Source organism: Balaenoptera physalus (assembly GCF_965194825.1).
Source record: "Balaenoptera physalus genome assembly, chromosome: 3".
NCBI lineage: Eukaryota > Metazoa > Chordata > Mammalia > Artiodactyla > Balaenopteridae > Balaenoptera > Balaenoptera physalus.
In genome coordinates this window covers 101,527,077-101,543,814 of record NC_138890.1, presented here as the reverse complement: position 1 = coordinate 101,543,814, position 16,738 = coordinate 101,527,077, and the positions used below count along the sequence as shown (strand labels likewise).

General features: G+C 35.4%; 2 protein-coding genes across 5 annotated transcripts in view; one reads left to right on the top strand and one right to left on the bottom strand.

The window, feature by feature from the left end:
- Positions 1–2,707, bottom strand: part of KIAA0825 — a 426,330-nt gene extending 423,623 nt beyond the window's left edge. For all 4 annotated transcript variants that reach the window (XM_082458005.1, XM_082458002.1, XM_082458003.1 and 1 more), the window contains exon 1: positions 2,581–2,707. The gene's annotated coding sequence lies outside the window, so the exon portion shown is untranslated. The remainder of the gene's footprint in view (positions 1–2,580) is intronic.
- Positions 2,708–2,728: 21 nt separating this feature from the next.
- Positions 2,729–16,738, top strand: part of SLF1 (SMC5-SMC6 complex localization factor 1) — a 60,885-nt gene continuing 46,875 nt past the window's right edge. Inside the window, exons 1-4 of the mRNA XM_082458031.1 lie at positions 2,729–2,849; positions 11,141–11,254; positions 11,424–11,499; positions 12,836–13,076. Of these exons, the coding sequence (XP_082314157.1) occupies positions 11,141–11,254; positions 11,424–11,499; positions 12,836–13,076 (431 nt within the window). The 5' untranslated portion in view covers positions 2,729–2,849. The remainder of the gene's footprint in view (positions 2,850–11,140; positions 11,255–11,423; positions 11,500–12,835; positions 13,077–16,738) is intronic.

Sequence of the window (16,738 nt, the reverse complement as noted above, 5' to 3'; positions counted from 1 at the left end):
TGAGTTGTGGAGTGGACAATACATTTCAGGGTCAAAGTGAGTAAAGATAAAGAAGCTTGAATTTATGTGGTAAGTCCCTTTTAAAAAAAAAAAACACATGTACAAATACTTCTCTGTGGATAAATAACACTTTTAAAAGGAATTGTTCATTCAATAAATATCTATTGAGCCCCTACCACATGCCAGGCACAGTGCTAGATGCTGAGTATGAGATCAACAAAACAGATATAATCTCAACCTTCATAAGCACTGAAGTTTGACTGAAAACAAAAATATCACTGAGATCTACCTGTGGGACATGCAAACCAAATATCTTTCACAGAAGTCAATACAATGTAATGGATATTAGTATTTGAAATGAGCTGTACATATATACTTGTGCCTTTTTGTAAAACAAGATATTCTTTAGAATTAAGTTCTATGCCATTTCTAGTATCATTTCAACTAGATTTTAGTAAATCCCTTGATAATTAAGCTATTTCTATTTCTTTACATAAAATAGAATATTGCAAGGGGTAGGTTTAGTTAAGCATACTCTCCTGAAATATGTTAATCACCATCTGTCTGAGGGTTACAAGAGTGGAATAGAACAGTTTTGCTAACAGCCAGTACATAGTAATTCCTTACAGGGCAACACAAAGTTCAATTTTATGAATCTGTGCTCATTCACTCATTTTCTCTCTTTCTACATACACACAAATAGAAGCTGCCTAAAGAGATAGCTGATACTCTGGTTTTGGAGTCACTAATATACTGATGGTCTCCAGATTGCTTGTATTTGTTTGAGTTAGGATGATAAAACTGGCTAAGGATCAATACAGAAAAGAATTTGGATTATTCATACGTCAAAATTACCTTATGGTGATTCCTTAAATCCCTAACACATTCCTTAATCCTTAACACATTAAGGAATTAATTCCTTAACAAATTCCTTAAATCTCTTTATACTCAAGTTTTGCTATCCATTTGACTTTGGAATGTGATATACTATCCAATTTTACCTGAGAGTGAAAAGAATGATTTTGTTATTTATGAAAGGAAGTACAGAGCACAGTAAAAAGAGCCCAAGTTTGGAGTCAGATAGACTGGGTTCAAATCTCAATTACCATTTAATTGTGTAATGTGTAAGAACATCTCTGAGTCTCGGTATAAAATGTTTGCAGAATAGGGATAATACGATTTTTCTTGTAGAACTATAGTAAGTTTAAATAAGATAATAAATAGCTGGCAGACAGTAGCTATTTGTAGTTAGTATTAGTGGGTTGGCTATATTAATTTAAAAAGAGATCACAAGTCAAGAGCATTTAAAAACAAAACAAAACACTGCTTATCTAAAAACTAGTTGCTGTATAGAAACAACCTCCCTTAAATTATCAATATTTATAATCCTTGCAACTGGGGAAATAAGGAAAAACTACAAGATTTAATAAGAATGGCAAAATTGGGACCAAATGAGATTATAAAAGTTTGAATTGTTAATGAACAAGGAGATTAGTGTGTTTGTTACTCTCAAAAGGTAACAAGGCATTTGCTTGATGCATTAAGGTCCTTGAATTGAATACTGCATTTTTCTTTATGGTAGAGTTATCCCTAGAACTCTTTGTGGAACTGGCTGTTTTGAAGGAAAAAAAAAAAAAAAAAAAATCAAGCAGCTGCCTCTTATGGAACAGGTGATTATTTAAATATAAGGTGGTGGGTGAAAACTTACCTGAAAAACTGCATTACTCAAGAAAGAGAATTCACTAAAAAGAGGTTCTCTACATCACATTTTTAAAATCTTTAACGGAATGAGCACCTTCCCTCACATTACCTCTTCATCGTAAGCAATTTCTCTTTAAAGCTATTCTAACTCAGACCTCCATCTAAAATTCACCTGACTCTTTCATTATCGAGGAAGCCTGGAACAGTGCAGAGGCACTCCTTTCTGAAAGCACATCTGTTCCTGACCACTCCTTTCCAAAAGGTAAAATGTGTATCTAAAACCCATGCGTGAAATTTTAAGCTTGCTCTCCTATCTCATTAGCTCATAGCAGCCAGGAAAACAAAGACCATTCTCACCCAATTCAAACGGCGGCGGTATCGTTGAGTTCTAAATCAGGAACGACCCCCTCATCCCACTTCCAAAATATAAAAGGTGTGCACTCCAGCCGACTGCCTGTCTCCCAGGCATTGCACCCCAGGATAATGGAAACAGTGCTCAGGAAAAGGATGGTAAAGCAGCTCTCGAAAATCGAGGGTGACCAAGCCCTGCCAAAGGGAGAGTGTGGACACTCCTTGATCATTGGTAGAGAGACTGTACTAAACCGAGTCGCGGTAGAGGTGTCTTCGGCCTTGCGCAGGGGCACTTGGGGACCCGGGGTAGAGTTCCAAGTTGGAGATAGATACTGCGAGTGGAGAAGACCGTAAGTCGGAATCTCAAGGCCTTGTCCAGCAGCACACAGGGTCAAGCGCCACGGGGCTGGATGGGGACTCCTGGTTCAACCCTTTCCCGCTAATTTCTCGGTCCGGATAAGATACTGCACCGAGCCTCGGGCGGACGGAAATACCAGGCCCAGGAGGCAACCCAGAAAAATCACTCACCAGTCTCCCACCTTCGGCGCAGAAGTAGCAGGAGCCTAGCCCGCCAGCCAGAAGGAAGCCCTGAACCCGCTCAGACGACCCTGACGACGGCTGGAAAGCGTCACTGACAACCACCCGGAAATGGCACAATAACTTCCGGGGCCGCGGAGCGCGCGGCGGGAAATTATTTCCCAGAGCCCGGATTAGTGAAGCAGCAAGTGCTGCGGCAGTCTTCCTGCCTGTCAACGCCGCCGCACGAAGGAAGCAGCCCAGAAACTCCGACCGGGAAGGTAAAGGGCCTCAGCTCGGAAGAGACAGTGTACCCTGACTGTGTCCTCCGTGCCCCCGAAATTTCTGCAGCTCCCGGCTATGAGGCTGGGAAGGGGCCGGGTTGAGTGGTGGCGGTGCTTGCCTCTGACGCTTTCCGCAGCCGCCGTTGGTTCGCGCTCGCCCGACTCGCCGCGCTTGGCGCCCGCGTCGATGGGCTGCAGCCGCAGACCACGCCGCGCTCCGCCCGCGCCGCGGCGGGGACGGCCCCGAGCGCCTCTGCAGTGCAGGGCTGAGCCGCTTCCCTCGCCTCCTGTTTGCGCAGCTCCGCAGTTCCGCAGCTCGGTCTCCTGCCAGGAAGGCACTAGGCCACTCGCGTCTCGTTTCCATAGAACCGACCGGGACGCCTCTCCCTGAGTCCCAGATTCTTGGCTGCTTTCCATAATTTAGCGTCAGGGCAGGTGGTGGGGATCCCCCAGGCCCACCTTCCTGTGAAGAGGAAAATGCTATCATTCTTTTCTCCCTAGTAGAATTTTAAACATATCCGAATGGTAATGAACATATCTGCAGTTACTGTAGGCCTTGAAACACGCACACACACGTTTCCCTAAAGGGAGCGGGAGTGGGGAGGGGTGCTCTGTTCCTGGGGATTATGATATCAGCCGTTGGGAGGCAGGGAACAAGGCAAAGTGGTTATCCTGAGATTTCTTCCACTCCTAAAGCCTCTGAGTAAATATTGACAGAAACGTGATCTTCTTTGAGTACTCAATATCAGGATTTGACCCAGAACTTGGACGGAGCTTGATTTTGGAAGCGTCAAGCTATTTTTGACTGATGAATATCCTTTACCAAAAAAAAAATTTCCGTTGAGGCATTAGGAATGAACATTTAAACCGAATTTCCAGTGTACGTGTAACAGATTCTGCGCCTTGTAAACTTTTGAGTTTGTGTTATTACCTTATGCCTCATTTCCTAGAAGTACCTATTGATGTGCAAGATGTTCCCATTTTAGGCAAGTTTGACTAACAAGTATTGGTGTTCAGGTGGATTTTTATAAGGGAGTTAATTTGATTATGTCTAAGTTAACTCAGAGTGTTAAGTTAAATGGACTAGGATGTTTAAATACTTAAATGTATAAGTTTTTATTGTGAAGACAATTAGGCTTCAGTAATGCAAATGTGCTCCTATTAGATCTGTGTTCTAAATACAGATGTTCTTTTGCCTTATTGACTTATGTTCGATTATATGATTTAATATTTTCTTGCTTCCCTAAAGCAGAAAGCATAAATCATGTTAAACAGTCTTTGAAAAAGTGGTCAAAGGTGGGTTTTTTCATAAAATTTAAAACGCTTAAGATTTCATAATAGGAATCCACAATTTACACTAATGTCTAAAAACATTGTTTTTAAGAAAACCAATAGTATAACTTTATTATCTAGACAGTATTTCCCTCTAAGATAATCTTTTCACTGTTTAAGCAAAACATTTAAAAAATAAAATCAATAGTTCCATATAGGCTCTGAAAAAACAAAGTGAAGCACCCTCTTTCTCAAAAATAATAACTAAAATAGTACATAGTACATTTTATTTCACCTATTTCCTATTAGCATATTTAAGGAGAGTCAATTAAAAGTAATATTCTATTTCTCACTTTTCTAAAGACATCTTACTGCTTAAAAGTAAAATATCCCTGAAACATTTAAATTCACATAGTTCTTACTTTCTTGATATCAGAATTACTTTGAAATAAAAAACTGTTTTGTTATTATTGATGGAGAAGAGGAAAAGCCCATATGAATTAGTCTGAGTCATTAATACCAAATCCACTTTGAGAGGAAAATAATGAAGTTTTTCATAAGAAAAAACGGCCCTCTTTAGATTGTTCCTAGAAATGCTTTGAAATTTTAGACATTGATATTTTTCTGAAATTAATTTGTAATTATGCTTAAATATTTTCAGTGATATTGCTATCTAAATGTCACTCCACCCTCACAGTAGATTCCTTTTCATGTGATGTATGTTTCTCTTTTATTATTTGAAAGTAGATTGCTTTGTAAAATTAAAATTTGGTTAAAAATATTCAACTAAATTCTGAAATTAAAGTCAAAGTGTATTGTAGAAAGGACATGCAGTTTTTGCAGAAACAGACTTAGATTTTGAATCTTGGTTTCACCATTTACTAACTTTGTACCCTTGAGCTAGTTTCTTAATCTCTCAGATTCCCCATTGTTCTCATCTGTATAAGAATGGCAAATAGCACTTACATTTTCAAGAAGGAAATGAGCATATACGAAGTATATAGGCCACAAAATCCTGCTTGGTCAGTCTTAGACCTTATGCTGCTACTAAGTAGTATAGAGTTCCTAGGATACTAAAGCAGGTTTGACTTTCATCCCCCATGGCTAACCAACATGTTCTCTCCTTCCTTTTTTTTATCCCTGAACATCTCTCTCATTCATCTTGCTTCTCTTAAGGCCCCTTTATCCCTAAAACTAGCATCTCCAGTGCAGCCTGTGCCTTGTACAGTACCAGATAGATTGGACCTCTCCCTAAGTCCTCTTAGCCTTTCATTTCTTCCCCACCACACTCATTTTGGTGCTACTTCTCCACTTCCTCCCTCTACTGCTAAGTCAGTCATCAAAGAGACTAATTATGACTGCTGCTTTCCCAAATAATGCCATCGAAGTAAGAAATCCCTGAAGTCTCACCATTGGTGACCTTAGTCAAATAATTTATATATATATACACACAAAAACACATGCATACACATGTCTGATCTTTGAAGGATGGGACAGGAAACAGATACTATGTCTTTTAAAAAAAAAAAAAATTTCCAAAGCCCAGCTGAATTATATTAAGCCAAAGGCCTAATTTGGCTCCTAGGCCAAGAGGGTGCAGAATTCCTAAACTCCACTTGATGTTATAGCATTCAGAGCCAAACAGGATTTTACTCACGGGGTATGAGTAGGGTGATTTGTGTGTTCCTTTTGTAGTATTAAACAGAGAGCCAACACTTTAACTGACTTATCAGTTTTAGCATTATTTACTTCCCAGTTAAATGCTTTAGATAAGAGAAATCATGAAAATCTTTTAAACTCTTAAATTCAAAGCAGCAATATTGATTGAATTTAAGGATTGGTATGTCCTTTCCAGAAGCGGGAAGTTTTAATGATTTTCCTTAGTAGGTTTAAAATCAAAGTAGAAGTAGGTTTAAAATCAGAATAGTTCACTAGAATAACAAACATTAAGAAACCACTAGTTTTCAACCTGTTGCCTTAAAACCATGAGATACTCGGTAGTGTGGAAGAAGACCATGATGTGATTTTACATAAAAATTAAGATACAGAACTATATAATCTAAATTTTTTTTTTTAATATTTTTTCACACACAAACATAAAACCTTCAAGACAGACCCCTCCCCCATTCCCAAATGTTGACAATGGTATTACAGAGTAAAGGAATTGGCGATTTTAATCTTTCTATATACTTTGTAGTATTTTTCAAATTTTCTATCATGTGTTAATTAAAATTAAAGCACAAATTGGTAAAAGTTATTTTGGGGGAAATTTTTAGTTCTTAAATGCAAATATATAAATAAAACTTTTTTTAATAAATCTCTTATTTATCTTAGTTAGCAGCATACAATTTATAAGATGCATTATATTCTCAAAGTTCTATAATAACCTGTGTCTGGTCATAAAAGAAATTATAATGCAAAGTAGGAAAGGTTTATCCTTATTTTTCTGTCCCGGACCTCTATAAGCATCTCGCACCTCTTTTTTGCAGCACCTTTTCCCTTTCACCCAACTGTTACACCCTGCTCTTTCATCTTCTTTTCCATACCAGACCTTTCTATTCATATCTCTATTACTGCCTCTGTTTCTCTGAGTTCTCTTAACATATTTTAGCTATGTGTTGTATTCCTGAAAGGTGTTCTAGCTACGTATCATATTGTAAAGAATTCATAGACCTAAAAGCTAGTATATAATAAGATGTTCTTAATTATGATGATGACTGCTATAGGTTTATTTGCATTTCTAACTGGCACCAACTGCAGAGGAATCTCAGGCATCAGGGATAGGCCCATGTGGGAGATATTTTGGGAAAGTCCACACCACAGAGACAGTTGCTTGTTCTACATAAATGCCAGCTCTGTTCACAATCATTATCTTCTTAGTTGTGTGTATTTTATGATCAAGGTAAGTAGATTGTTTTTTAATGTACTACAAAATTTTAAAAAATTACTGAGAGCATTTCCTTGTAACTAAGAATCTCGTGTATTTTTTAACTTTGACAGTAAAGATAATATATCTGTTAAAAATAAATGCTTTTTTTTTGTTTGTTTTCTTTTCCAATTGTGTTAGGATAGTATCTTCTGTGTGAATACTTAAAGGATCACCCCCTATATTTTCTAGAAAAATATCTAATTTCTAGAAATACTACTCATACAATTATACTGCAGTTTATTTACTTTATTTCTTGAGCTGCAAGACTTCTAGCAGTTAGCTTTTCATCTTCCGTATCCCAGAACCTATTACCAGCCCAAAACTTGACTTTGAGTTGTCTGAGTCATGGATAGGTATTGCACCAATTTTGTATAGTACTTTCTTTGGGTTCACTGGCATATCAGGCTATTGTTTCTTGTTTTCTTACTCCTGCAGGGTCATAGGAAGAGCCATTAAACCACTTATTTTATAAGTATAAATAAATCTATCCTTATATCTATATATGTCTATGTCTATTCTGGTATATAGACATAGAACTATTTTCCCATGTAACTGTATGAACTAGATCTGTGGTTATTAGTTTGTCATATGATGTGGTATTAAAAAGCATTGATAAATGTATTGTAAATTCTGTTACTTCAAGTAGATCATTTTATTATAGGACTCTATTAGATTAGGTTAATGGAATTTGTTCTTTAAAAAAACTGTGCTAGTTATTGTGTGCCATCACTGGGCTTCACGATTCTGTGGAAGTTTAGCTAATAGCCCAGTTTTTCTGATAAACTTGTTAATGTTCTATATTCTAATTTGTTTTTTAACACTCACATTTTCACGCTGTTTGAATCAGGAAGACCAGCTTTTACACCTGTGTTTCTTACTGGCCTTTCTTCTTTGCTTGTTTAATATCAGTTTCATTTTAATTGTTTTCCAAAGGAAAGAAGTTGCTTTTAAAAAGGCTTTCCTGATTTCTACCAGTAAGCACCATTGGTCCTGTTTTCATTTTACTGAGGACTCTTGCTTTGACAAAAAATGCTGTTAAATATGTAAAGTGGCTGTAATTACTCCATCATAAAGACAGTATGATTTAAGATGAAAACTTTGCATTATACACGACTCAAATAAGTCCAAGTCATTTAGTAATTTATACATCAAACCAAAATATGTTAAAATGGTACCTTGTTAATAATAAACATTCAGATTGTGAAATAGCTGTTACTAACTTGATCTAAATGAGGAACATAGTATGACAGATTTTTTTTTCCTTATAGTTCTGTATAACATATTTAGTTCTCAGGAAGCAGAAAAATAAAATGGAAGACAAATTTTAAATAAGACTTTTTGGGTGGTAGCATTACAGTGATTTTTTCGTTGCTTTCTGTATATTCCTATTACTTAACAGTAGTTTCTGTATGTTGGCATTTTAAAATAGCCAGATGGGCAAGATTTTAGGTTTTTAAGGCTACTCAAACTTCCCTTCTTTGGCAGCATTTCTTGAAATACCTACTAAATTGTTTTTCAAACTCCTAAATACATAAATAAAATACAAGTATAATAGTAGTCAAAATATATACAGTTAAAACACTTGTATTCCTCTGCTAAAAATCGCTTTCAAGAACTATAAAAACAATTAGATTGCCTTTTCCATTAGAATATCAAGGTGGTATTCACAGATATGTTGAATTTCACTAGTCTAGTGTTTCTGAAAGGACCTGTTACTTTCTAAAGGAAATTTGCTTAAAGTCTTTGTCATTCCCTAGAATTAGTGATAGCAGTGTTTCTCCCTAGTTTTGGTTATATGCCTTATAATTCCCATGTGGCTTTATTGTATGTGTGTTAATATGTGTTCTGCATCAGACTAAATCATTATTATTTCTAGTAACAGAGGACATTTTTGTAAATTTTTTATATATTACTAGTTTATATTGATGGATATTATCACTCAAGAGCTATGTTATTTAGCCCGTGTAAGTGGTTTAAAAATTTGGATGATTAATACAGTAGACTTCCTTATGCAAGAAGCTACTTACATTTGAATTACTGATGATAGTATTACATGTTTGATTATTTCATAAGACACCAAGCCCTACTATGTACACCTTATAATTTTGTACTGGCCAAACTTACAGAAATTGTCTCATCAAAGAGCCTTATCTTTTTTTTTTTTAATTTTATTTTTGCTGTGTCGGGTCTTCGTTGCTGCGCGCAGGCTTTCTCTAGTTGCGGCGAGCAGGGGCTACTCTTCATCGTGGTGCGCGGGCTTCTCATTGCGGTGGCTTCTCTTGTTGCAGAGCACGGGCTCTAAGCGCGCAGACTCAGTAGTTGTGGCGCACGGGCTTAGTTGCTCTGCAGCATGTGGGATCTTCCCGGACCAGGGATCGAACCTGAGTTCCCTGTGTTGGCAGGTGGATTCTTAACCACTGTGCCACCAGGGAAGTCCCAAAGAGCCTTATCTCTAAAGACACTTTCTTTATGTTCTGTATCTTGAATTTTGGGATTTTCAAGGGTTAATACGTAATATCCCTTTTCCTCCTTTGGAGCCAACAGAGAAATATAAAAGTCAGATAGGTTGAGGTCAAAAAATCACCCTTTTTACTGAATAAAAATTGGTTTAGAGGAGGTGGATTTGATGTGCAACTCCAGTGTGTTTCTTATTACATAACTTCTGAATTGATTTACCCACCCAGGCAGTGCAGTACTATTACTGGCAGCTCCTTATGCCATGTCCACGTGCATTAATATGAACCATCTTTGCAAATATGCAGATGTGTCTGGCAAAGCGTATTCAGTTAGTTCTCTCAAGTAGCTTCTCCTCCTAAAGCAAGGAGTGATGCAGGGTAGAGAGAGAAACCAGGAGTGCTATTACCCTAGCAGAAGTTTCACTCTTAACCCTGAGTAATGCTTTAAATTGTTTATAGTAAGACTTCTTTCAACTTCTACTCTAAAATGAATCTCAACCTTAAATAAATACATATATGCATATAGTTTATAGATATTTAATATAAATATATATATAACATATATATATGCAGTCTTTGAAAATAGAGTTCCTATAAAGAACATTTTTAATTTCACCAGTTGTCTATTACAAGTCCTGGTAATAGTTTTTGTTATAATATTTGAAGTTTACTTTTAATTGTTTTGAAAGAAGCCAACTGCTGTTGCTCAGCCTGTGACATTAAGTGAATACTAATCCAGCGCTAATGGTGACAGTTGTTAGAGAAATGAAAAAATTACCCTATTTCTCTCCTCACTGCTTTCCTCATCTTTAATGAGAAACTAGATTTTCTCCAAGATGATCTAGGTCTAAAGTTCTAACCTCATGTAAACAAAAACAAAAAAAGCTGTATTCTAATTAGAAATGCTGTGAATTTTCCTTTTCTTGGCCAATAAATGTACCACCTCAAATACGAAGTGCTTTGTGAACTCCACTGAAATATAGATTAATGCCCCTCTCAAAATATATTTGAAACCCACGTGATTTTTTCAGTCTACTTTGTAGGTGATGAAATTAACATATATATAGCACAGTTAAGAAATGTAGATTGGGAATAATTTAGTATATACCTACTATACTAAATTATTTGTTGTAAGTGCTGTGGTACCATAAGTTTATCAAGTTGTCCATTGATTTATAAATATTCTTCAATATCTGTCCACAGACACTTTAAAAGTTAGTATGAGATCTGAGGGTGTCATTGTCCACAAGTGTCCTTGTTTCCAAAGCTCTTAGCAAAAATAGTACTTTTAAAATGAAGCTAATATTTTGCTAAAGTTTTATAAGTATCTGTCTTTTTCTGGAGTTACATTCATCATTGTGTTTTAGTGGCAAGTAATGTAGTAATGCAGGCTTTCAGTGTTCAGACCAGAAAACAAATCTCCCTTTATATACAGCCACATTTTGAGAAGATCGCTTTTAAAACTAATTTCTATTGCACGTAGGCAGTTTGAACATTGGTATTTACAATTAAGCCTTATATGTTAAGTAGTTTTAGTTTTTATTTTTAGCATTCATAGTTAAGAAAAAATAATGTCAACCCTGTGAATACTATCTTTAACGTATGTTGTCTTCTTTATGTGTATATGTTAGATGGAAGATGGTGCCCCAAAGCATATTATCCAGATGACAGGATTTAAGATGGAAGAAAAAGAAGCTCTAGGCAAATTGCTTTTAAAACTAGATTGCACTTTTATCAAGAGTGAGGTGAGTACAGTAACTTAAAAAGTTCAAGATATAGTTGAAGAATAACTGCAATTAAAATGTTTTGCCTAAGAATGATAAAATGCACCCTTGATATTGTAAGAATAGAAAAAGTATCTTAAAAAGGAAATCTTCCGTAGTAACATTTTTTCATGTGGATTTTTCCTTCCAGAAATACAAAAATTGTACACATCTAATAGCTGAACGCCTGTGTAAGAGTGAGAAGTTTTTAGCAGCTTGTGCAGCAGGTAAGTTAACTACCTTCCTCTCACCTTTGAAAAAGAAATCTTCATGGTGAAGAAAAAGTACCTTAATCTCTGGGAAGATAGTGTGTTTATTATATCAAACATAAACGTGGTTCTTTCTGATATTTTTCTGAAAATACTTGTTTATTTATTTGGTTGCACCCAGTCTTAGTTGCGGCTCCAAGGCTCCTTTAGTTGCAGCTCCAGGGCTCCTTAGTTGTGGCATGTGAACTCTTAGTTGCAGCACGCATGTGGGATCTATTTCCCTGACCAGGGATCGAACCCGGGCCCCCTGCATTGGGAGTGTGGAGTCTTATCCACTGTGCCCCCAGGGAAGTCCCTGAAAATATTTGATATAATATTTTTGCTTTGTTTTTCTGAAAAGAACTTTGTAACACTTGAAAATAGTATTAAAGAGGCAGAAATATTTACTTCACCTAGTAAGTGCTTCATGTAAGAAAAAATATTTTAATAAAAAGGTTTGGCATAAAATGCCCCCCCCCCAAAAAAAGCTTTTGTTGAAGCCTCAGCGATTTGCAGTCAAGTTTCTTTTCTTTGATCTATCATTGGAAGAGTTACTGTTTTTGTTCTTCTGCTCCTGTTTCCCCTGCCATCCATGCTATGAAGCAATCATTCTATTTTATTTTTCTAAGATTTTAAATTCCATAAACCTAAATTAGGGCTTAGTGTCTTCTCCCTTTGTCACCATTGATGTTTCTCCTATAGTTTTCTCTCCTGTGATTGATTTGGCATATCATTAGTCCACTTTTTTTTCTTTTTTTTTTTGCAGTATTTAACTCAGGTGAATTTACCATTTTTTAGAATAACTTACCAGAAAAACATTTGGATTCATTATTACCTCCACAAATGAAAACATACATTTTCCCTGCTGTTTAAAAAGATCATTGATGCCCAGATCAGAATGTTATTACATATCCTAGAAAATTCTCTAACTTAGTTAATTTGTTTTATATAGTGTAACAATGCTGTAAACATTATTGGAAAAGTTTTTGATATAGAAGGAAGAATATAAACCTCACTCAAAATGGTGAATAATAATAGTAGTCATAATTTAAGTAATACCACATTTTATTAATCCTTTAGTTTATATTTTACTTAGTAACAGAATTAAAATTATTTATTATGGGAAAGATTACATACAATGTTCAGTGATGTTGTAGGCCTTTCACTATCAAAAAATTTAGGAAAACAAACATAGTTCAAAGATAACATTGGCAATGTAGAAAAAGGCCAAATTTTATTTGATATTTGGTCTTTATTGTTTATCATTTATCAGAACCAAAATTCTTTTGTGACTGACAGTTCATTTGCTTTCTAGGAAAGTGGGTACTAACTAAGGACTACATAATTCATAGTGCCAAAAGTGGCAGATGGCTTGATGAAACAACTTACGAATGGGGATATAAAATTGAAAAGGACTCCTGTTACTCACCTCAAATGCAGTCTGCACCTAAAAGATGGCGTGAAGAACTGAAACGCACTGGTGCTCCAGGAGCCTTCCATAGATGGAAAGTTGTCCTCCTTGTTAGAGCTGATAAACGAAGTGATTCTCTTGTAAGGTGAGATTTCATAGAAGCTAAAGCAGTGAATGTGAAACCAATTTTGGTTTGCTTAAATACCTTTTTGTATTTCTTTGCAATTATTCATTTATTCCAAATGAGCCATGATGATTTACTCTCTGATCTCCTAGTTAAGCCATTCTGCACTTTTAAGCGTATGTGTCTAATGGAACAAAATCTATTTTATAAGTATTGCATTATTCTCAGGGTCTCTGTTTCACTTTCCATGTTATTTCTTTGCAAACTCAAGTAAAATCTTTATTTTAAATTGGAAGATATTTGTTTTCAGTTGTGAAGCACTTACAGTTTTTTGTAAGTGAAGTATTAGTTAAACAAAGGCTTTTTTCTAGGTTTATGTAGTGCAGTCTTCATGTTTCATACTGTTTCCATCATAATTTCATTTCTTTTTATATTTTACACCGTATTTTAAGAAGACTTCTTATTGGGTAAACTGTATTCTTAGACTGCTGTGACTTTTTTTGCCGGGAGGGCGTGGTCTAAGGGCTTTTTGTTACCTTTACTGAAGTGTAATTTATAGACCGTAAAATGCACAGATTTTAAGTGTACGTTTTGCTGAGTTTGGACAAATTTATGCACCCGTGTTACCCATACTACAATCAAGATCTGTAACATTTACATCATCCTAAAATATTCCCATGTGTTTTTGTACATTTAATTCTGCACCACCAAACCAAACAACCACTAATTTCTTTTTTGTCACTGTACATTAGATTTGTCTTTTTTAGAGGTTCATATAAATGGGATCATACTGTATATACTCCTTTGATGTAGCTTCATTTGCCTGCCTCGTTATTTTTGAGAGTCATCCATGTTGTTGTGTGTATCAGCAGTTCCTTTCTTTTTGTTACTGAGTAGTATTCCACTCTATGTATATATCACAGTCTGTTTATTCACCCATGGATGGACATATGGGGTTTTTTTGGTTTTGATTTGTTTTTGCTAATATGAATAAAGTGGCTATGAACATTTGAGTATGAGTCTTCACGTAGACGTGTTTTTATTTCTCTTGGGTAAATATCCAGGAGTGAAATTGCTTGCTCAGATGGCAGTTGTACATTTAACATTATGAGAAAATGCCAAACTGTTTTCCAAGTTGTTGTACCATTTTACATTCCCACTAACAATGTATGAGAGTTCCAGTTGTTCTGTAATTACTTTGGAACTATTGTCCAAAAATGAGGTGACCATATTTGTGTGGTCTATTTCTGAAGTTCTTACTGTTCCATTGATATCTATATCTACCTTACACCAAGAACACACTGTTTTGGTTACTATAGTATCATAGTGAGTCTTGAAATCAGGTCTTGTGAGTCTTCCAACTTTGTCTTTTTCAAAATTGTTTTGGTGATTCTGGATCCTTTATATTTCCGTATGCATTTTAGAATCAGCTTGTCAACTTCTACAAAAAAACAAGCTGGGATTTTTATTGAAATTGTATTGAATCTGTAGATCAAATTGGGAAGAATTGAGATCTTAATGTTGAGTCATCCTATCAGTAGACTCTGTTTCTCTCCAGGGCTTCTTAAATTTCTGTCATTAATATAGTTTTTGTTGTATAAACCTTGCACATATTTTGTTAAATTTAATTCTATGTACTTCGTATTTCGGGATTCTATTATAAATAGATTGCTCTGTAAGTTTTTATATCCATTAATTGACTTTTCTCCTTTATTCTGTTAATATGGTAAATTATTTTGATCAATTCTTAAATGTTAAACCAAACTTGTATTCCTGAGAGAAATTCCACTTCACTGTAGTGTATTATCCATTTTTAATAATTGCTGATTCTATTTACAAATATTTTGTTAAGAATTTTTATATCCTCAACCTGATAAATGACATCTATGAAAAAATCTAAACAATATCATGAATTTTTTTTTTCCTCCATAATTGGGAACAAAACAAGAATGCTCACTCTGACCATTAATATTCAGGATTTTACTAGAGGTACTAGCCAGTGCAACAAGGCAAAGAAAACAAATAAGAGGGATAGAGTTGGGAATAAAGAAATAAGAATACTTGGTTTTATTTCCAAAAGACATGTTCATATACCAAATAATTTACTAAAAGAAGCTATTAGAACTAACTAATAACTTTAATCAAGATCACAGGATAATAAGTGACTAAATAAAAATTGTGTTTTTGTATGCTAGTGATGCAGTTGGAAATTAAAATTGAAAAAGCAACACAACTTTTGGTTTTTGGTGATTTGATTATGTATCCACGTATATGTGTGTGCATTTTGTTTATTGTTTATTATTTATGATACTTGCTTGGAGTTCTCTTAGCTTTCTAGGGAAATGGGAATTTTTGTCTTTTTTTAATTATGGGAAATTCTTGGCCATTATCTTGTAAATATTGAATTGGCCAAAAAGTTCGTTCAGGTCTTTCTATAATATCTTATGGAAAAAGGGGATGCTATTATAAATATATTGGCTCTGAAAGTTTTTGTCTGCACCTATTGAGGTAATTGGCTTTTCTCCTTTATTCTGTTAATATGGCAAATTATTTTGATCAATTCTTAAATGTTAAACCAAACTTATATTCCTGAGAGAAATTCCACTTCATTGTAGTGTATTATCCATTTTTAATAATTGCTGATTCTATTTGCAATCTGCTGATTCTATTTCCATAAGATGTATGGAAAAACCCAAATGAACTTTTTGGCCAACCCAATATTTGTTCTATTGTGTTCTTCTTCTGTAGATCCATTGCCCATATTTTAGACCATTTGATTCCATTCCACAGTATTTGCTTTCTCTATTCTGTTTTTTTTTTTCCCTTCGTGTATGTGTGTGTGTGTGTGTGTTTCAGCTGGATACTTACTATTGACTTACCAGGTTCAATGATTTCTTCCTCAGTTTTGTGCAGTCTATTGATAAGCCTATCAAAGAAATTCTTCTTTGATATAGTATGTTAATTCTACCTTTTTGATTGTACTGTCTTCTGAATTTCCCATATGTTCATGCAAATTGTCCCCCTATTCTATCTTTTAACATGTCGTTCACAGTTATTTTAAAGTCACTTTTTTAAACTTTCAACATGTGGATCATCTCTCTGTGCTCTTTATTCCTTATCTCTTGACAATGGTTTGGTTGGGTTTTTTTTCCCCATTTTTGTGTATGTCTTGTGTTTTTGTTTTGGTTTTTTTGCATACATAGACATTCCATATAGAAGAACAGTAGAGGCTGAGGTGAATAATGTTAATATCCAAAAATGGACCTACTTGTAAGGCAGTTAGTATAGGGTCGTTGAGTTAATCTTGTCAATTTTTGAGCTGGCTTTGGGTTTTGTTAGTGCTATTTTCATCTTCAGCGCATCATTTCATTCTATTCCAGCAGTGGTTTACAGTTCCCTTGTGCTTAGCGTGGGGCCTGTGATGCTGGAGGTTTTTTAATCAGTGTTCTTTATTCATTCTCAGCTTTTGGTAGTCCCTGTACTACTTTATCACAGAAGAGCTCTTCATGTTCTTCCCCTCTTGCTTCCTACTCATTTCTAGGTTGGGGAGTAAGGGTTGGTGTGTTTTCGTTCTGTTGGATAGGCTTTAGTCTTAAGCATTCTTCATGTTCTTGGTCTCTGGGGTTGGGATATACCCATTGCTTCTGTCTCAATTTCCCATGGCAGCCAAATTCTCCCTTGTA